Genomic DNA, 19,624 nt, shown 5'->3' with positions numbered 1-19,624 from the left:
ACCTTCAATCTGTTACGTTTTTGTTCACTCGAGGTGAGATTTAACTTTAGAATCTGATTAAAACAGGATGATACAAAATGAAACCCTGAGAGAAAACAGTTTATTTTTAACACAATCTACTTGGCATCAGTTGTAACTAAAGAGACATTAATGAAGTAAGACATGTGACGATGTAAAGCGTTTTGCTGCAGCACACACACAGATGTAATTCATTCACAAGACGCTGATGCTTCACAGTTGTCATCTCTGCTACATCAGTGCATCAAACTGCTGCTTCTGCTTGCCGTAGTTCAGAAGTGGCGACAGGCTAAACATGCACTGACCTCATCTAACGGTGGATAAACAGGCTGTGAGTCAGAAGCAGAGTCACAGTAAGAACACGACTCCTGTTGTCCTGTTAGAGACTCCCACACGCACTGGGATGTCTGCGTCCGTCTGGGCTGGTTTTGTTTGCTATAATTAGACAAAAAGTGACTCCACCGAGCTAACTGAGCTCTTTTAATTAACAGTTAACATCAGAAGATAAGGAGCAAATGGCAGTTTGCTATCTTCTATATAAATAGAGTCTAAATCTAAAGCGAGCTCTTTAATTTAGTCCTGTGAATCTGCACAAAACAGTCTAATATAGGAGGGATATTTATTGATGACCTTGACTTAAACTCATTATGTCATCAAATGTTCTCCCATTTTGGCTGAAATAGTTGATCGGATTAATGGTGAGGAATAGATTTAAGATAAAAACAATCTTCGCCTGTAAAAATGATCTAACTCCTCAAGTGGCAGTTGTAGCTTCACCTGGTTGAAAATAAAATCTCATTAAGCACTTTTTGCTATCTCGTTTGTTCTCATCCTTTAAAAAGCAGAGTTTGAACAAAGGATGAAATAACTTGTTTGTTTTATTCCTTTGGTTCTGCTCTTCCAGCTGGGACGGACTGAGACGGCCGTGAACAACCTGAACCCGGTGTTTGGGGTGAAGTTCCAGGTGGACTATCACTTCGAAGAGATCCAGAAGCTTCGCTTCGCCATGTTCGATGAAGACAAGTGTGCCACACAGCTTTACGAACACGACTTCCTGGGAGAGTTCATCTGCACACTGGGAGTGGTACTGCATGACTTTCTGCTACATGTTGAATTCAACAGCTAGTGCAGGAAACTGCACCAAGTGATTAGTTTCAGGATAGAGTGAGAAGGAAACTGCAACAGAATACCCTGAAATTAAAATCCGGGTTTATTTTATTGAGATGCAGATGATGGTTTCTTTTTAATTCTTTTCTAGATTGTGTCCAATAAGAAACTTCACAGACCGCTGATATTAGCCAATGGGAAGCCAGCTGGAAAAGGTTCTGTCACGGTAAGAATAATTACAGTTTAATGCAGTTAATCCAACTCCTGTCCGTTTGCCCAGAAAGTCCGGTTCGTTAGGGGAGCTGTGAATGCGTAATGGCAACAATAAAAGTGAACTCTGGTCCACCTAAAAACCTCCGCCTGGGTTTGGTTCAAGTGAACTCTGGTGAGGTTTTGAATGCATATGTGAACGGCAAGCAGACTGGAGACCACTCCAAAAGCAGGAAGTGGACTACAGTGCAGGGCATTCTGGGTAAACAGCCAAAATAAACACTAGCGCTGGTGGGCGAAATGAGAAATCCTCCAATAGCTGAAATTTTACGCTTCTCCATTTTTGTTTATATTTGTGAAGAAGGAAGCTGTGTTCAGCGTCTTCTTCTGAGGTTTTTGTGCTGTTTCTGTCAGCAGTTCATTGTGCAGCGCCCCAACAGGCGAGGAGGGGAACAGGTTGATCTAAGGGTCTGGTTTGTTTGAAAGTGAACCGAAGCAGCTGAAAATTTAACAAATGTTGTGATTTTGGTTCCCAATCTACTGCAGGTGTGAAAAGCAAATGTTTTTGTATTACAATACTCCCATTTTAAAATAAATCCTTGCTGCATAAAGGTGAATAAAATGATGAGTTTGAATTAAACTGTAAGCCACGCTGCTCACTTTTAAACATGCCTGCATTAGCTGACTGTGTGTGTATCCTCACTTCACTTCCACTAGAAAACCTTCTCTTCTCTGCTAACATATTTAGTTTCTTCTTGCTGAAACTAAAATGCAAAAAGAAACTATTGACACTCACAGCTCAGCTCTGAGACTCAAAAACGGAATTGGCTCTGAACAAATCAATAGTTCATCCTGTTCAGTTTCCACTAAGTTAAACTTTCCTGCAATCAGATATGGATGTGCAGAAGACTCTAGATCTGCCTACTGGACCTGATAAGAAATGTACATATCCTCAGGGGAGGCCTATATATTTTACGTCTACAGTAAAAAAAAAAAGTAAGAAAGTACTTGTATTTATTTATCTTTATATTTGTAGGGTTATATTCTTCTCTAAGGTATAATAACATAGTGAAATATCCACTGTGTAAGTTTCTTTACATTTAAACAAGGATTTAAATTTTGGAAAAGCTTGGTGTTGTTTTCTAACCTAACTCTACTTTAACCTTCTCTTATGTTCTCTAAACAACATCTGAATCCAGAGATTAAAAGAAAAAAATTTACAAAATGGAATTGTGTTTACAAATAACGCGACTTCTGAAGAAAACCATTTACACTGAATTTCATTCAGGAGTATCAAGAAGTGAAAGAGGGGGTGAAAACAATTGTTCTCCACACTTTTCAGAATTTTAGTTGTAAACAGTTTGAGAACCATGGAACATGTTTGTTTACAATTATGCACGTCTTTATGTTGGTTCATTATATAAAAAGCAGCAAAACATGTTGTAGTTTGAATCCCAACATGGAAAAATAACTTTAAATAGTTCATACTTTATTTTTTCTTATAGTTTTTAACTTGTATTGTAAAGCACAATTGTTTGGTTTACTTTTTCACGGAAATATTTTAAAAATATTTAAAATATTAAATATTTTAATATTTTACTGGTTTTCCGTAGATCAAACATGGTCAGGCTGTTTTTTATGGTAACGCTGCTGTTTTACTGTAATGGTGGATGATTTTTAACTCAGCTCTTCTCAGTTGTTTGTGTTTGTGTTATATCTGGTGTCATTCTGTGCCTTTACTTCAGATAACAGCGCAGGAGCTGTCTGACAACAGAATCATCACTTTGACCCTGAGTGGGCGTAAACTGGATAAGAAGGTAGGCGGTCAGAGCCACACACACACACACACACACACACCCACACACACACACACACACACACACACACACACACACACACACACACACACACACATACGGGCACATGCAGAAAGTCAGGATGCAAACACAAACATGTGAATCTACTCAGCCTCTGCATACTAATTCAGAAACAGAGCCCACACAGAAAATGTTTTAACCACCTTCTTCTTTAAAAATGTGAAAATGCGGGTGGAATAAAAATAACTGTTTTTAAAAAATGTGTAAAGAATGCAGGATGCATTGTTTTTGCCACTTGTGTGAAAAAGGAAAATAGTCTAACAATGGCTCTGCTGAGCAGAACCATTTAAACATTCTGGTTAAACATGACTCATTCATTGTGTTTTTTCCTGGGTTTTTTTGCCACATTTGATTGCATTCACAGCTTCTCTCTTTGCTTCTATCTATCAGTAAAATGAAGCTGCTTGAATTGAGCAGAATTTACACAGAGTGGAGCAGCTGCTGAGCTGTTTTCAGCTCATCCAGGCGCGTACCTGCTGTGCACCCTCCTGTTAAATCACCAGGATGCATTAAAAACAGTAATTGCTGCTGCTGAAATGCCTTTTTGGCGAAGGCGGTGTTTAAATTATCATAAAATTCCAGCTGAGGCTATTATGAGAAATTAACGGTAAGGAAGAATGAAGTGAAATAAAGTTTATCACGTTTTAAATTGTGCTCTCTGCAGGATTTCTTTGGTAAATCAGATCCCTACCTGGAGTTTCACAAACAGGGGGAAGATGGTAAATGGATGCTGGTGCACAGGACAGAGGTTAGTCATTACTGTGAATTAAATCATCTAATCTATTCAACTATTGCCAGTTGCAAAAATAAACAAACTTGGTGAAATTGTGCAAACTCTGCTCTTGATTCTGCCAAAACGTGCACAGAATTATGAAAATGAGACGACCCAGCTCTAAGTGCTCTTAGCTGGATAAATTCTGCACATGCATTTGCAAAGTGGGTTTGTTCTGCAAGAGCAAGAAACAGAGCAAAGTTTAGCAGCAAATTTTGACTCCTAACTGAAGCATCATTAGGCGTTCATGTTAATTTAAAAAGGGACACATTCACAGTGGCTCATGTATCAAACATGAGGAACGGGGGCAAAAGTTCAATTTTACGCTCATTTTGGGATTTAGTGACTCTTAAATGAGACGAGGAACTTCTTCTCTTCTGATCATTTTTGTGCTCAAATCAAATAAAAGCTGCACAGAGTTTGTTGATGGGACTGAACTTTACTCTGATTTCTTTATTTAAATAACTTGATTGATGAGTTTGATTGGCTGTTTAGAAGCAGTGATGCCTTCAGTGACAGAATGTTTGTTCTTCTGACTTCCATTTTGTTTTGTTGTTTTAGTTATAACAGGTAAAGCCTGTGGTTGTTAGGCTGAATATTGTTTTCTACTCATCTGTTGTTGCACAGATGTGAAATCTGATTTTAAATTTTTTTTTTACTATAAAACTTTTCTTCTGAACTTGAAATGCTACATATTTGTTATTTCTTTAGAGAATCATTCTTGGCAGTAAGAAATTTTATCCTGACTTGTATCTTAATTTCTTTTAACAGTTATTATAAAGTCATGTTTATGTGCTCCTCTGTGGTTCCAGCTGATTTGCTGCTGTCGGGTTGAATAATGCCGTTTCTGTGACTTCAGGTGATAAAGAACACGTTAGACCCGGTGTGGAAGCCCTTCACTGTGCCTCTCATTTCTCTGTGCAATGGAGATGTGGAGAGAAACATTAAGGTCGGTCCTTCTCTCACTGAAAACCAACGTTTTGGTCATTTCTGCTGTTAAAAAAAATGAAGCGTTGAATGAAGTAGTGAATCTCTTGGAGCCTGGTGAAGCAGTTTGTTCTTGTGTGGAGTAGAAAACGAAGACAAACCGTCTGATCCGCTGCGTTCTGCTCGCTGACAGGTCCTGTGTTATGATTACGATAACGATGGCGGCCATGACTTCATCGGAGAGTTTCAGACCACAGTTTCCAAGATGAGCGAAGCGCAGAACTCAGTGGAGGTAAAAACCGACGTTACTGTTGGTGCGTTTGTGCCGCTTGTGTTCAGTGTCTCTAAAATCTGTTTGGTTTTACTTCTACTTTCTGAACCCTTCGTGATCCTGACAGCTTCCAATTCTGAGCGATTGTTTAAATTATTTCATTACTTTTCAGTCTAGTTTCCAAGCAATTAAGTAAACAATATTTTCATATCTAATCATCAGAAATTTTCTGCAAAAACTTCATTTTGTGTGCAAAAAATATAAAATATGATCAGAAAATCTTGAGAATTATTAGTCAGAAATGAAAACTTCCTCAAACATAAAAAAATAAAACTACTCAAAAACATTGGACCAGTGTGTTGTTTTCATTATTAGCAGATGGAGAATGAAAGTCAACCTTTTCGACTAAGAATTTCAGTCTTTAGCACTTTTTTTCTTGTTTTCTTAATTATTATTTTATTTTTTTTAATTAAATTAATTATATATTACAGTACAAAATGCATAGCAACAGTACATTAGATTAGTGGAATGTAAGATGAAAGTATTTTGGGTTAATGAATGACAGTGTGTAAGCAATGATGGTGAACTGAATGATGTTATTTGTATGTAAAACACAATAATTCAGTAAATTATGAGGCAGGTAAAAATAAACATACAATGACTCAGTTAATTAAGAGTTAAAGTTTTTTTCTACCAAGTGGAGTTTGTTTGATTATATCCAGGATTAATTTAAGAGTAAATAAATTACATTTCTTGATTTTGAACCTTAAAGTTCACAGCGAAATTGAGAAAGAGTGTTAAGGGCAGAAAAGTTAAGCTTACATAGGCTTTCTGTGTGGTCATAACTCTGGAAACGTGTTACTGGTATGAATACTTTTGCAATCCATTGTAACTCAATGCTTTTCACACAAATAAAAAATAAACTCAGACATGAGTAATTAATGCCTGGCAAACTAATTGACATGGATTATGTTGTGAGCTTTATTCATTATCTGACATCAAACTGTCAAAATGAAACCAAAAATCTATTTATTCACATCTTTTGCTAATAATCCTGCTCACAGATGCAAGTTTTCTCTCCTCTGAGGTTTTTTTTCCCTTTTGCTGCTGGTCAACTAAAGATATAAAGACTTCCAGATCAGAGCGCAGTTCATTCATTAGCAGCTCCCTGTGTTTCTGTGTGTCCTCCCACTGACTCCCCTTCATGTGTGATAATGATGTGTGTGTAAAGACGGGGTGGGGGGGGGGGTGCTGCTAAATAACAAGCAAACAGCGACACAGACCGGATGGAGAGGTGGCGGATGGAAAAAATAGAGACTGTAAAGAAGGGTGATGAAATGACAAGCAGCCGTTAGCGAGCCGGAGGAGCGTGACGGCGTTTAGTGTTTACCTGTCACATGAATCATGACTTAAACTGTGCTTGCGTCTCAAACGTCCTTTTTGATCAAAGGCTCTCCAATTTAACGTGTCTCTGCAGTTTCCTGCTCACCTTCTTCACATTAACTAACATTTTTTTCCTCATATTCCCGTCAGGAAGCCCAGCTGGGTTTTAATACTGAACGTTTGTCAGTCCAGTTAGAGGTACCGTAGGCGGAGACCCAGACAGTCAGATCCCTGTCGCCTCTTCTCAACTCTGCTCTCACCCATCCTCTTTCTCTTTTTACATTTCTCCTCTTTTTTTCTTTTCTGACACTTTCTCACATTTTTTCACTCCTCAGGTGGAGTTTGACTGCATCAATCCCAAGAAACAGAAAAAGAAGAAAAACTACAAAAACTCAGGAGTCATCATCCTAAAGTCCTGTAAGGTGAGGATGGATGGATGGATGGAAGAAAAGATGGATGGATGGATGGACGAACAACTTGGTTTCTGGATGAATGGCTGTTTTGAAGCTCAATGTGTAACAGTCTCCCTGTGAAAGATGACCTCCACTCCCTAACAAATAATTAAAAAAAAAAAAATCCCCTAACGTGGGCGGAGCTTTCATGTAGTTGTATCCCGCTGTACTGCTGTAGCCAATAGGAAAATTTAACTGCAGTAGCTTCTGGTCAACCTACAGAGGGCAGCACTGAGGCAGTTTTAAGCAAAAATATTGCAAAAGTAAACAAATTTACACAAAAATGTACAAATTTGCACAGAAGTATAAAGATAGAGCCCTAAATAAACTATTTAGAGACTGTATCAATAAAAAAAACATTGATCTGTGGTTTTAGCTATCCTTTAATCTGGAAACTCATTTCTTTACACCTTCCATCAGTATTTAAAACATTCCTCAATTCTTTTGCACTTTTGAGTCTCCACAGTGGCAAAAATGCAGGTTTACACAAAGAAATTATTTAGACAGATGCAAACAATATTTAGCATTTAATGAATAAAACTGAATCTAAATGTTTCTGTGTATTTTACTTTGAAGCTGAGCTCGCTGCTTTAAAATGAGATAAACTGGAGTAATGAAGCCGAAAGAAACAGAATTAGCTTGTCTGAATTTTACACACATCCGATCAGACCTGGTCGCCAGTAACTAATTAGAGCCGGAGCTCGGAGCGCCACAGATGACGCATAAAGCTGAAACATGGAGTCTTTAGCTGCCTATTAAAACAGCATTAAAGCTCTGTGCATGACAGGCTCTCATAATTGATTGTTTTCTTCATCCTGGCTGTTTTCATGCACAAAAAATGAAGAAAAGTGCTAATATATTAATTTTATTTGCTGGCTTGTAGCAGGGATTAAAATTGAACATTTGTTGTAACTGGAGAGGGAATTATTCTCAAACAAAATGATTTTTTAAATCTAAATTTCAAATAACAAAGCTTTGCATGAAGAAGCAAACAAATTTTTATTTAGAGTAGAAACATGAATCTGCTCTTTTTGCTGTTTCAGATTGCACATGATTACACCTTTCTGGATTACATTCTGGGGGGATGCCAGCTCATGTTTACAGTGAGTACGATGTCAGCATGCCTGTTAGCTTTTGTTCCCTTTTCAGCATCTGCAGTGTTGTGATAATGAGATACATGTTTCCGCTGGCTCTGCTCTCCAAAATGGATGGAAAACGTTCGGATTTTCTATTTTCATCTCCCGGGTTTCAGCTGGATTGCAGGCATTTACATGCAGAGAGGGAGGAGGCACTGAGTGGCGGGAAAATGAGTGCACTAGGGGGGAATTTGAGGTATTCTGCCCAAAAAAAATAGGTGAATTTTTAGATAAAAGTGATTTAAAATAAAGATAAATGTGTTTAACATCAGGGAGACGTTGTGAATTTCAGACATGGATGAAACTCTGGTCTGGAGAAACCTTTTGTTTTCCTGATTACGTCACATCTTTTTGTGTAACCCTCCTTTATAACGGCCGTCCAAAGTCACTCACACACACCGAGCTTTTTTATTATTATTCTGGATGAAAACAGACACAACGAAACACATTCACTTCCCTTTTTCCTTCTCCAATCCTCAAAATACATTTAAAGTTTTCAAAGAAAAAACATTCAGATAAAGAAGAAACGTATGAATTATTTGGTTCACAAAATTTTTTTTCTGATTGGAAACATTTCTCTACGTACTGTAGCCTTTTACAAAACACTGTAGCTCTTTACAAACAACATTTAAAAACATACATCTGAAATAAAATAAACCAGAGATATGGGGTAAAGTTTTTAGAGCTTTAAAAATAAACTATAAAAGCGAGAGGGAAAGGGCATATAAATATGATGAAACAATTATTTCTGTAATTACTAAAATATACTAATGGTGTCTATGAGTTTTGATTGAGATGCAAGTTAAGCTAAGAGAAAACGGCTCTAGGGAAGTTTGTTGATGTAACAGTCTAATGATTCAAAGACAGAAAAATTGCTGCTGGGGTTTTTTTTTTTTTCCAGAGTACCTTTTTGGCACTTGCCTAAGTGCCGTCCAGATCCATCATGGAGGAAAACGGCAACAGATGCCACTAAAACAGACTAAATGGCTAAACAGAGATAATATTAGCAATTGCCTTGACAGAACACAGAAATAAACAAAAACATGGAGGGGTTCGATTAGCTTTACTGCACAACCATCAGTTATCAAACCTCTGATAGAAAAAGAAAATCTGGACAAATCACTGCTGCAGAACTACAGGCTGATCTCCAACCTCCCAATTCATCAGCAAAACTACTGAAAAAATGTTGTTTCTTTCAGTCTGGTTTCCATGGTGACAGTTGTACTGAGCCTGGCCTAGTCAAAGTGTTCAATGACATCCACTTGAACAGTGCTGGTTCTGTTGGACCTCAGTGTTGTCCGGTTCTAATCTTACAGAAAGAACAGAGATTCCTTTGTTTCAAGAGGAAACATCTCATCGAAGAGGTCAGAGGTCACATGTGGGGTACCCCAAGGTTCAATCCTAGGACCCCTGTTATTCAATATCTATCTGCTCCCTCTAACTCAGGTTATAACAAGAAATAAGATTAGAACAGATAAATGTGTGGATGAGCCAAAACTTTCTCCAGCTGAACAGAAACAAAACTGAAGTTATTATCTTTGGACCTGAAGAGGAGCGATCTAGAGTTACTGATCTATAGTTATAGATCTAGAGTCAACACACAGCTTCAGTTTTTACAGCTGGAAACCAGAGACCAGGATGACCTCTGACCTGAACCTTCAGAGTCACATTAAGACAGTAACAAAGTCGGCCTTCTATCACCTGAAGAACATTTTCACAATTAGACGACTAATGTCCCAACAGGATAGAGAAACTCATCCATGCGTTTATCTTCAGTCGCATTGTTTACTGCAACAGCATTTCATGTCTTCTGGTTCTGGTTCTACTTCCAGAACCAGAACCCAACATGGAGAAGTAGCATTCAGTTCCTCTAATCTGGAATAAACTTCAGAAAACTGCAAACCTACTGAAACACTGAGTTCCTTTAAATCAAAGCTAAACTCAGCTGTTTAAATTTGCCTTTGATTAATAATAACTGGAACAAAGTTTAATTCTAGTCTGGATTACAAGTTTTTATTTCTTCTCTTAATTTTGTACTTCCTGTTTGTTTATTGTGTTTTTATCATGTAAAGCACTTTGAATTGCCTTGTTGCTGAAATGTGCAACACAAACTAAGTTGAATTGAATATTTCTAAGTCAGAACTCAGTCATTTTCTGATGATTTCTTTTCATTTTAAACTTCTAAAGTTAAACAAGAATTAACAGGAGAGCAAGATGCTCTGGAAATGAAAATCTGTCCTTTATTTCATTTTAGATGAAAGCTCCTCAGAATAACATTATTGTTCAGATTAATAATCCGTTCATGGTTTTATTATCCAGTTATGAAGCTTTTCTTTCTTAAGGCAGAGACTGAATTCACAAGCTTTAATTTACTCTTAATGTGTTCGCTGAGTATACGCAGCACAGCAGCGTAATAAATCGCTTCCCATGAGAGACGTCTGCATGGCCCTCATGGCTGTGAAGTCACAGTTTCATTTCGTTTAAATCACTCAGCGATGCAATCCAAAGCTGCCAGAATGGTTTTCATTTAATTTTCCGAGGGAACATAAGGTGATGAAACCCCTTCCCTGCTCTTTAGAGGATATATTTGGATGTTTTGGGTGATTACAGTAAATAGAAAAAAAGTTGTTGCATTGATTTGTTCAACCTCCTCATATTGATCAGCAACTTTCACCCAGAAGAAGCTCTTTTGATTTTAATGACTTCCTTTGTCAAATACATTAATAGACAGAAAAGCTGCTGCTCTTATCAAGTCTGAATCTTAGTTTTTAATTCATCTTCTAAATGAAGCAACATCATAAAATCCAGGAATAATTGCTAAAAAGCTCTTAACTTTAAACTCACTAAATGTAAACATTGTAATCCAACTCTGGGTTTATGGACTTAACACATTAAATCTGTTGGTCCTAACTTCAAATCATTTCAGTAAATAATTTTAGACGCCTTCTCTGAATGTAATATAGTGTTTAAACCTGAACCTGTTGCATTACAAACCAACTGGTTCTGACTTTTGACCACAAATATTTCATTTAGAAATAACCTTTAAAACCCAGAATAATTCATATATATGCATGTAGGTAGGACTGAAACGATGAATCTGATTAATAATTGTCAACTAATATAGTAATTGATTAATCAGTAACACAGACTTAATCAGAACAGTAATCAAGCCAAAACCATACAGAAAATGTGAATATGTTCCACAGTTTTACCTTCACCTGGTTCAAATGATATTAATCACATTTTTCTTTCCAATTGTTCAGTTATTCTTGTGTTTTTTAGCTTCTGATGCATCCTTTGCTACAAATGATCAAGGAATGCTGTTATTAAATTTTATTCAATAAAATGTTTATTTTCCTGCTTAACATAGAAATTGAGCTATTTGTTTATTTGAATTTTAATGTATTTTTAATATTTTATCAAACATGCTGAAGTGGTTTAATGAAAGAATCTGCAGAATGCGCCGGTTTTGCCATCTGATGAATCAGTTAATGGTGAGTTGCAGCTCTCCATGCGGCTGTTATTCTCTGAGGCAGGGTTCGTGTGTTTGGATCTCGCCTGCTTTGCAGCAGCTGCTTTGTGGGTCTTCTGGGTCCGGTTGAGCAGAACTCTGACACAGAACACGCTGTGCAGATTTTCTGGGCTGGCGCCGTGCTCGGTGCTGCGTTAAAGCTCAGACAATGGCTGCGTCTCTTTGGTACCGCCTGTTTTTGCCACCTTGTTGTCGGAAGCGAGACTTAAAGCAGAGAAGGTAGCTGTTGTTGCCATGGTGACGTTCTGCGCCGCTGATGAATGTTAAGGACATTTTCTTTTTTAAGAGAGAGAGAGAAGTGAATTTAGATGATGTAATGGATGTTTAGTCATATTTACAGCCTCATAGAAAACAATGGTACAGTGCAGAAGTATTCATACCCCTCTAACTTTTAACAACTATCATTTTTTATTGTTAACACTTTATTTGAAGGGGTTTGCATGAGACTGACATAAACATAACATCTGTTATGAACATGAAGGAGCTTTCATAAATATTTATGATTGTTGTCATGAAGTTTAATTCAGTAAATAATGACACCTTTAATATAAAGTTACACTAAAAGTTGTATTAAAAGTCCATTAAAAGGTCCAACTTTGAATTTAAAGTGCTATTTTTACCGAATACCATTCTGAATGTGTTAAAGTATTAAACTAATTTTCTCCGACACCCTTAAATAAAATGCAGATTCAGAAATCACAAAAAGAAAAGTTTACCCAGCATATTTTAAAGCTTTTATTTATTTTAATTACTCCATTAAAAATTTAGCTCTGATATTAAGAATAATCACCTGATGTAATCAGGCCTTTGACTAGACCCATTCAATAAATTTAAATATTATTGTAGAGGACATTTATTTTAAGAACTTCATCACTAAATGAGACACATTATAAAGTTTATTTAGACACAAATGGATGTTTGAAAGCCTTTATTTCTATTAATTATGATTATTTTTGTCTTGCAGTTGAAAGATGGTATTAAAGTCAGAATATTACATAAAAATATAAAGAATAATAGAAATATGGGCTTAATGTAAATTATGTTTAATATCTGCTTTTAATCTGATAAATGAGGCCCATTGGGGCATATATTCTAATTTATTGATTGATTTCTGCAGCTCATCTTTCATATTGTTTTATCAGAATGAAAGATGAAATGGTGAAAGATTCCCACAAGATCTCAGATGGTTACTTTATGTGGATTTAGAGATGATTCAAATTCTTCAGCTTTCATATCAAGTAGAAGAAATGTTTACATGAACTTACATCATCAGAAAAACAAACAAACTGAGTTTTATGTCACACAGTGACCAGAGTGTGGCTTGTTTTCTGTCGGTATTTATGAGAAACATGCAGCGACAGATGAGCTCTGAGTCATAAGAGCTGAGCAGAGTCGATGTTTTATGTTTATTCATTTTACAAACTTCCACTACATAATATAGATACATATATTTAAAGCTATTATCACATATTTACTTTTGAAAATGCTTTTGTTCCGTTATTAGAAACAATTAGTTCACACAAGTCAGTGTAAATGACATTTAGATATAAAACCTACTGCTGTTAAAAGTGTTAAACTACCCAGAAATGCTATAAAATCAGTAACTGCCCCTTTAAACATCAGCTGCAGTTGCTTTTATCCAGTTGCTAATTCACTCTTCTCCATTTGATCTCCCAGTTTTCGCTGATGAGATGGTTCAGTAGCAGGAAACTCTCTCCTCTGTGCTCTGCTCAGTGTTTGATAACCTATTAAAACTAAAAGAGGAACCGTGAATCCTGCAGCTTTCTTAAGCTCTGCGGTTTAGAGCCATTAGGAGAATAAATCCTGCTGGAGTCGGGAGAAACATCCAGCAGTATTCAGACTGCAGACTGAATGCTTTAAGTGTAATTTTATTATGTTACATCTCTACCTTATATAAATACTTATACATGCTCCTCTGAATGAATGTTTTCATTGTCTTTTGTTGATATGCAGACTCCCAAAACAAACCAAAAGTCCTGGTGCGTTTTAGCTGCACAGGTCCACAGAATATCTTCAAACATATTTTCTGCACTAGCTGCTTATGCAAACTGACACTAATTTTGATTCACCATGAATAACCTCTCTCAGACACCCAGTCACCAGTGACATCATCTATCCTTTTTGGTACTACCATATAACAACCACACACAGAAGAAGTTGTGTACAAAACCAGCCAAGAAAGACGAGCCGTTCTGCAGCGTTCAGTCAATCTTAGCGAGGCTTTTAATCCTAATCTGCAGGAGGGGAACGTCTCTCCTGCTCGGCGCTGTGGGAGCCGGAGGAGAACGCGTCGCTCCTCTGCGACAACACAAAGAAACAACCTGCTTTGGTGGAGAGGCTCACTTCAAATGAGTCAGGATGTTATTCATTTTGAATGCTTCGTATCATTCATAGTTTCATTGTCAACGAGTGGAAAAGAGAGACTTTGGAGGATTCATCGCAGAGTAAAAAAACCTTCCTGTTAGGAAAGATGCAAGACAATCAGGATTGGCTTTGAATAAAATGTTATTTCTTTTCCTAAAGCATTTCCCAAATGTATAAAATTATTAATGAATTAATTAATAGCTACTATATTTACTGTACTCTCTGTATTTGCACAATAGCAGATCACTGTTTTAGTCATATGATGGTGATATTTTGCCGGTTGGGCCAGAAAGTATTGATAAAACCCTCTAAGAAACTGTTAAAATATTAATAATTAACTAGCTTGATAAGTAAAATTAAGTAATGTTGAACAGCTTTTCATATTGATCAGTCCCCCCAGGATTTTGTGATTGTTTTAGTGATATTTAATTAATCATTTTTATGCTGTTTAGTATGATGTAGGCGTATAAAATCCCAACTGAGAATAACAGCTTTTACATTCACATCATGTTAGTTTTCTTTCTACTCAAACTCTAAGTAATCTGTCTCTGTTGTAGTTTTTGCAACTTTATATTTAAATAGAATATGTCTCATTAATAAATTAGTGCAATGTGACTCAAAAACATTAAAATGTTGGCTGTCGTTGTTGACCGTCTCAGGAGGAGAGGACAAGGCGCTCACCAACGCTCCGACACCTTCGTCCGTCCTCGCTCCCCTCCATCATCTCTCTGGCTCTTCAGCTGCAAATGTGTCAGCGATTCTGGCGAATATTCAACAGGGAAGCCAATAATAAAACTTGAGTGTGAATGTCAGCATGTCAGCTGCTCAACAGGAAGTTGGTGGTAATGGGATGAGCTGTCAGTGTAGTCAAAGTCTCAAACAATCCCTGCTGTAAAATATACAGTAATCAGACGCATCTGTTTGTTTTATTTAGTGAACGCTCTCCTGTTGAAACTGTTTGTCAAGTTTTATTAGCTCTACGCGTTTAAAAACTACAACCAGCCTGAAGCAAAGAACAAGTCAAGATGGCTTCATCCGTCATCGCATCACAGCTGTCACATCTGTCAGTGGAGGGCAACGGAGGACGAGCGCTGTAATAGTTCGGAGATGATCCATCAGCTGTCAGTTTGCTCAGGCGCATTGTAAACCCAAACAGACGTTCACCAGAAAACGCTGATGTGTACGCTGGGAGGAATGTCTCATGCAAACATTCTAAAATCACATTTCTAATCAAATCAAATCAAATTTTATTTGTATAGCACATTTCAGCATCAAGGCATTTCAAAGTGCTTTACATAATTAAAATAAAAACAGCATGTGACGCAAACAGTGAGCAAGAGAAATAAAAAGAAAGTAATAAAAAGATAAAAAGAAAAGATAAAAACATTAAAAAAAACATCAAATACATTGAAAATCTCAACTTTCTGTGTAATGTTGCACAGAACATTACTGTGTGTGGCTGTGACATGGGCCTGTAGATAAAAAAAAAAAAAAAATGGAGGAGCAAGCTTTCTGCCAAAAAGTTTGAGAAACCGAGAAGATAGAAAACCTCTCTTTTAGTTTTCAAGTTGAAACTCAAAGTTTTTTTTTAATAGAAAATTTCTGAGTTTAATCTAAAAGTTTCTGAGTTTTTTGGTCAAATCTTACCTAACACACCATCCAAAGTCTGTGTCCATCAACATATGTAATTTATAGAAATTTACACCCACTGATCATAATCATGAATATTATAACATTTTATGTAAAGCCAGGACTTTAATGCATTAATTTCAATTAGTTAATTACATAGATTTTATTGTGTTAAAGACTTTTTGCTTAAGGTTTTGTTGGCTCTAGTAGCCTTTATTTGAAAGTAGTTCGACAGGAAAGAGGGGGAAGACATGTGGTAAATGTCACCAGGCCGGGAATCAAACCTGCGACCACCAGCACCAGGACCAACGCCTCAATATGTGGGTTCTGCTTTGCCCCTGTGCCACCACAGCACCCCAAGATTTTATTTGTTTTTGTTAAATAAAAAAGTCCAGAGCTGGAACCTTTGTATTCATATGTTTCTGGTAGGACTGTAAATCTGACGCACATGTGACAAACAACAGCATTGGACGACAAAACCGCTTCTCTCGGCCCACTGGGGGTTAATTTTTTCTTCAAAAATCGACCTGATTGGACACTGCAAAAGATTATCGTGTTCAAATGGTGCTAAAAACTATTAGTCTACCAGCAAAGCTATGCTAGTCTAAATTAGCATCTCAGTGCTAAACATGTAGCAGCAGCATATCTGGTTTGTTTTTTATTCCCATTCAAAAATACAAATGATTGAAAAGTCCATTTATTTTGGTATCACCAAGCGAAGGACATTTTATAGATTAATTACATAAATATTGATGTCTTAACACCTTTATTTCTCTTAACCACAAACATGGCATTTAAAATTAGAATATTACATCAGACTAATAAAAATAGCTATTTTTAAAAACAGAAATGTGGCTTTAATGAAAGTTTAGTTCCTGCTTAAAGGTTATTTTCAAAAACTACTTTTAATCTAACAAAAAAGACTCATCATGCGTCTGTTCTAATTTATTGAATATGACTATCATGAAGAAGTTTCTAAAGTTTGTCCATGGATTGGGGGATTTATCCTGTTTCTTCATATAATCTCCAGCAGACGCCAAGATCTTAACTTCAGTGTGAGAGATCAGACCATCTGCTGCAGAACTCGCTCTTCCTCGGGTTGCTAACGATTCAGAGCCTGGCTGAGCTCATTATCACGCTATACAATGTGTTTGTTATTTATTACTGGGTTTGACCCGTCTCTTCTCATTTCTATTTGAATCGAGTCAAAATTCATGCCTTGTGTTTTCTTTGTTTTGTTCTGTTTTATAAGAATAACATCACTACTTTTTGAATTGTTCTGTAGAGCAAATTTCCTAGATTATCACATGTTTAATGGAATAAAACGTTCCAGATTTAAATAGTTTAGAATCTGGTAAAGACAAGACAATTCTGCTGGAGGTTAATACACTAGTATTGGGAAAATATGCAACTCCAATCCAATCTTTCTCTCTTCTACTTTCACATGTTCCATCTTTGCTCCTTTTTTAGTTGCTTCAAAATGACTCCTTTTGGCTCCAGACGCAGCCAGATTAAAGTAGATGAAGCAGGTCAATGTTTAAGTGAGATTTAAGGGGTTTAGAAGCTGAGGGTTACAGCAGAGTTTAAAAAACAAAAGTAAGAGCACAAACAATAATCAGGACTGCACTTTACTTAGACCAGGGGTTTGAAACATGCCACTCTGGAGCCACACGGGGTCTTTAGCATCCTATGTGGCTCACAAACCACCAAAAAACAGCAATGAATACCGTTTTTTACAGTACGTTTGTAATAAAAAGTCAAAGTTGGTAAACAACATGAACAGATGCAGAAGATGTTTCTTTAAACTTTTCTTTGCACTGAGAAAGAAAAAACTCCAACAGCAGGCGCACATGTGAAGCTTTTAAAAATAATTCTGACTTTAACATTAAAACTAACTGTGCAGATCTTAAGATAACTGTCTCTACTTTGTGTTCCTCAGGTTGGGATAGACTTCACAGCGTCTAACGGGAACCCCAGAGAGCCGTCGTCTCTCCACTACATCAACCCGCTGGGCAGCAACGAGTATCTGTCGGCCATTTTAGCTGTTGGCCAAATCATACAGGATTACGACACGTAAGGAAGGAGCTCAGCCTCTCTGCTAAGTTGTTTCAGGCTGCAGTTATTAGTTCAAATGTTGGGATGTATGGATAAGCATGTATACTTCTCTAAAATCAAAGTTATGCTCCAAATTATTGAATTAAACAAAATATTCTGATTGCTTTTTTTTTTATCATAATTCACCGTGGAAAAGGGACATTTCAGATCATTTAAATTAATATAACATGTCTGATGAGTGGACGTAAGCTTTGAATGAAACTGTGCTTTACATCCACATGTTGTGGATTATCCTGGTAAATTTCCACTGAAATACAAAACTGTCACAACACGATTAAGAGTAGAACCCAAAAACGGGTGGAAGGAACCAGGAAGCAAAACATAAATATCAAAATAAAGCAAGACGCCGAACCAACAGGTCAAAGGTCATGACACCAAACTTTATTTTCTAGCTCAGAAGTTAAATTAGAGTTTTATCAGTCATATTTATTGTGTTAATGACATTTGTGATCTTTGTAAGAATTGTAGGACTGCTAACATTTTTTCTATCATCCAAAAGCCGAAAAGAGAGAAATTTTTATCTTTCCTCAAATTTGGAAGCTTCAATACATTTTAGATAGATTTGACTTTTTAACTTTGGGTATTATCTAGAAAATGTAGCAGAGGATGAATCAGCCTGGTGGAAGCTCACTCAATTAACCAGAGTGAAAATTAATTCAGATTTATTATCTGAAACTTTTGCAAATCCTTATTCTAAAAAAACTTTTTTGGAAATGTAAACATTGATCAGATTTAGATTTTTCTACCTTATTACTGTTTTGTTTTGTTTTTGTTTTGCCTCTCCTGTCTAAATGTGTTGTATTTGATTGGAAAAAAAGAAGACAAGAAGACTGAACTAATGTTCCAATCTGTTGTCATGGTTTCCTCCTCAGCGACAAAATGTTTCCTGCGCTGGGATTCGGAGCTCAACTCCCACCCGACTGGAAGGTACACACGTGTGGACGGGGACGGAGTTTATTTTCTGTTTGTGTGCTAAACACAGAAAACGTGTGCAGCAGAGAGGCGAGGGCGGGTTTTCAGCCATCCTGTTATAAACATCCACCTCACACACACACACACACACACACACACATACATACGCAGATAACATCATACACACATACATACGCAGATAACATCATACACATCGTACATGCATATTCAGATGATTACGCAACTGTCAACCTATCTGTGTTGCCATGGCGCTGAGATGATGAAAAGGACAAAGAAGCCATACACAGAGACATGATGGGAGGAAGGTGGAAGGTGTGGGAGAAATGAACAATATTTCTTAACAATATTCTCCAGTTTGATGGAGGATGAACCATCAGCTCATGTTTTTTATTTCTCTGCAGGTCTCACATGAATTTGCCATCAACTTCAACCCCACTAATCCCTTTTGTTACGGTGAGCTTTTTATTTTATTTTTTGTGGATTAAAAAAAAAGCTCTACTTGATTTATCTTTCACATACATTATAGGGCTGCAACTAACAATTTTTGGTAATCGATAATTATGTTGATTAATGGATTAATTGGATAAAAAATGGCCACATTCTCCAGATTTTTCATTTGACCACTTAGGCTTTTTATATAATATTAGAAATACATTAGAATATGCAAATAAACAAATAATTTAGTCATTTTTTTAAAAAATAAGAAAATAAACTTTTTTCCCTAAAATGCAGCAACGTAGCATTCCTTTCAAGTATGTTTGACCATTTGCAGCAAAGGATGCATCTGCAGCTAAAGAAATACTTTCATGTAGAAAATCAGCTCAACTTAACAGTGTAGAGCTGATCTGATGATTATTTTTTAGATTAACTGATAACT

The 19,624-nt window shown here is 36.7% G+C and overlaps 1 protein-coding gene across 2 annotated transcripts in view; it reads left to right on the top strand.

Annotated features, from left to right (window-relative positions):
- cpne2 (copine II) overlaps window positions 1-19,624 on the top strand; it is a 38,229-nt gene that overhangs the window by 7,826 nt on the left and 10,779 nt on the right. For both annotated transcript variants that reach the window (XM_015017567.1, XM_015017568.1), the window contains exons 3-13: window positions 923-1,102; window positions 1,277-1,351; window positions 3,081-3,152; window positions 3,877-3,960; window positions 4,844-4,933; window positions 5,105-5,203; window positions 6,901-6,987; window positions 8,061-8,120; window positions 17,639-17,772; window positions 18,687-18,741; window positions 19,149-19,200. In XM_015017567.1, the coding sequence (XP_014873053.1) occupies window positions 923-1,102; window positions 1,277-1,351; window positions 3,081-3,152; window positions 3,877-3,960; window positions 4,844-4,933; window positions 5,105-5,203; window positions 6,901-6,987; window positions 8,061-8,120; window positions 17,639-17,772; window positions 18,687-18,741; window positions 19,149-19,200 (988 nt within the window). The remainder of the gene's footprint in view (window positions 1-922; window positions 1,103-1,276; window positions 1,352-3,080; window positions 3,153-3,876; window positions 3,961-4,843; window positions 4,934-5,104; window positions 5,204-6,900; window positions 6,988-8,060; window positions 8,121-17,638; window positions 17,773-18,686; window positions 18,742-19,148; window positions 19,201-19,624) is intronic.

This window comes from Poecilia latipinna, unplaced genomic scaffold (genome assembly GCF_001443285.1).
Source record: "Poecilia latipinna isolate Pla-1442-1.1 unplaced genomic scaffold, P_latipinna-1.0 Scaffold2161, whole genome shotgun sequence".
Lineage (NCBI taxonomy): Eukaryota > Metazoa > Chordata > Actinopteri > Cyprinodontiformes > Poeciliidae > Poecilia > Poecilia latipinna.
Note: the sequence above shows the minus strand (reverse complement) of the source record. Positions and strands in the feature narration are given on the sequence as shown.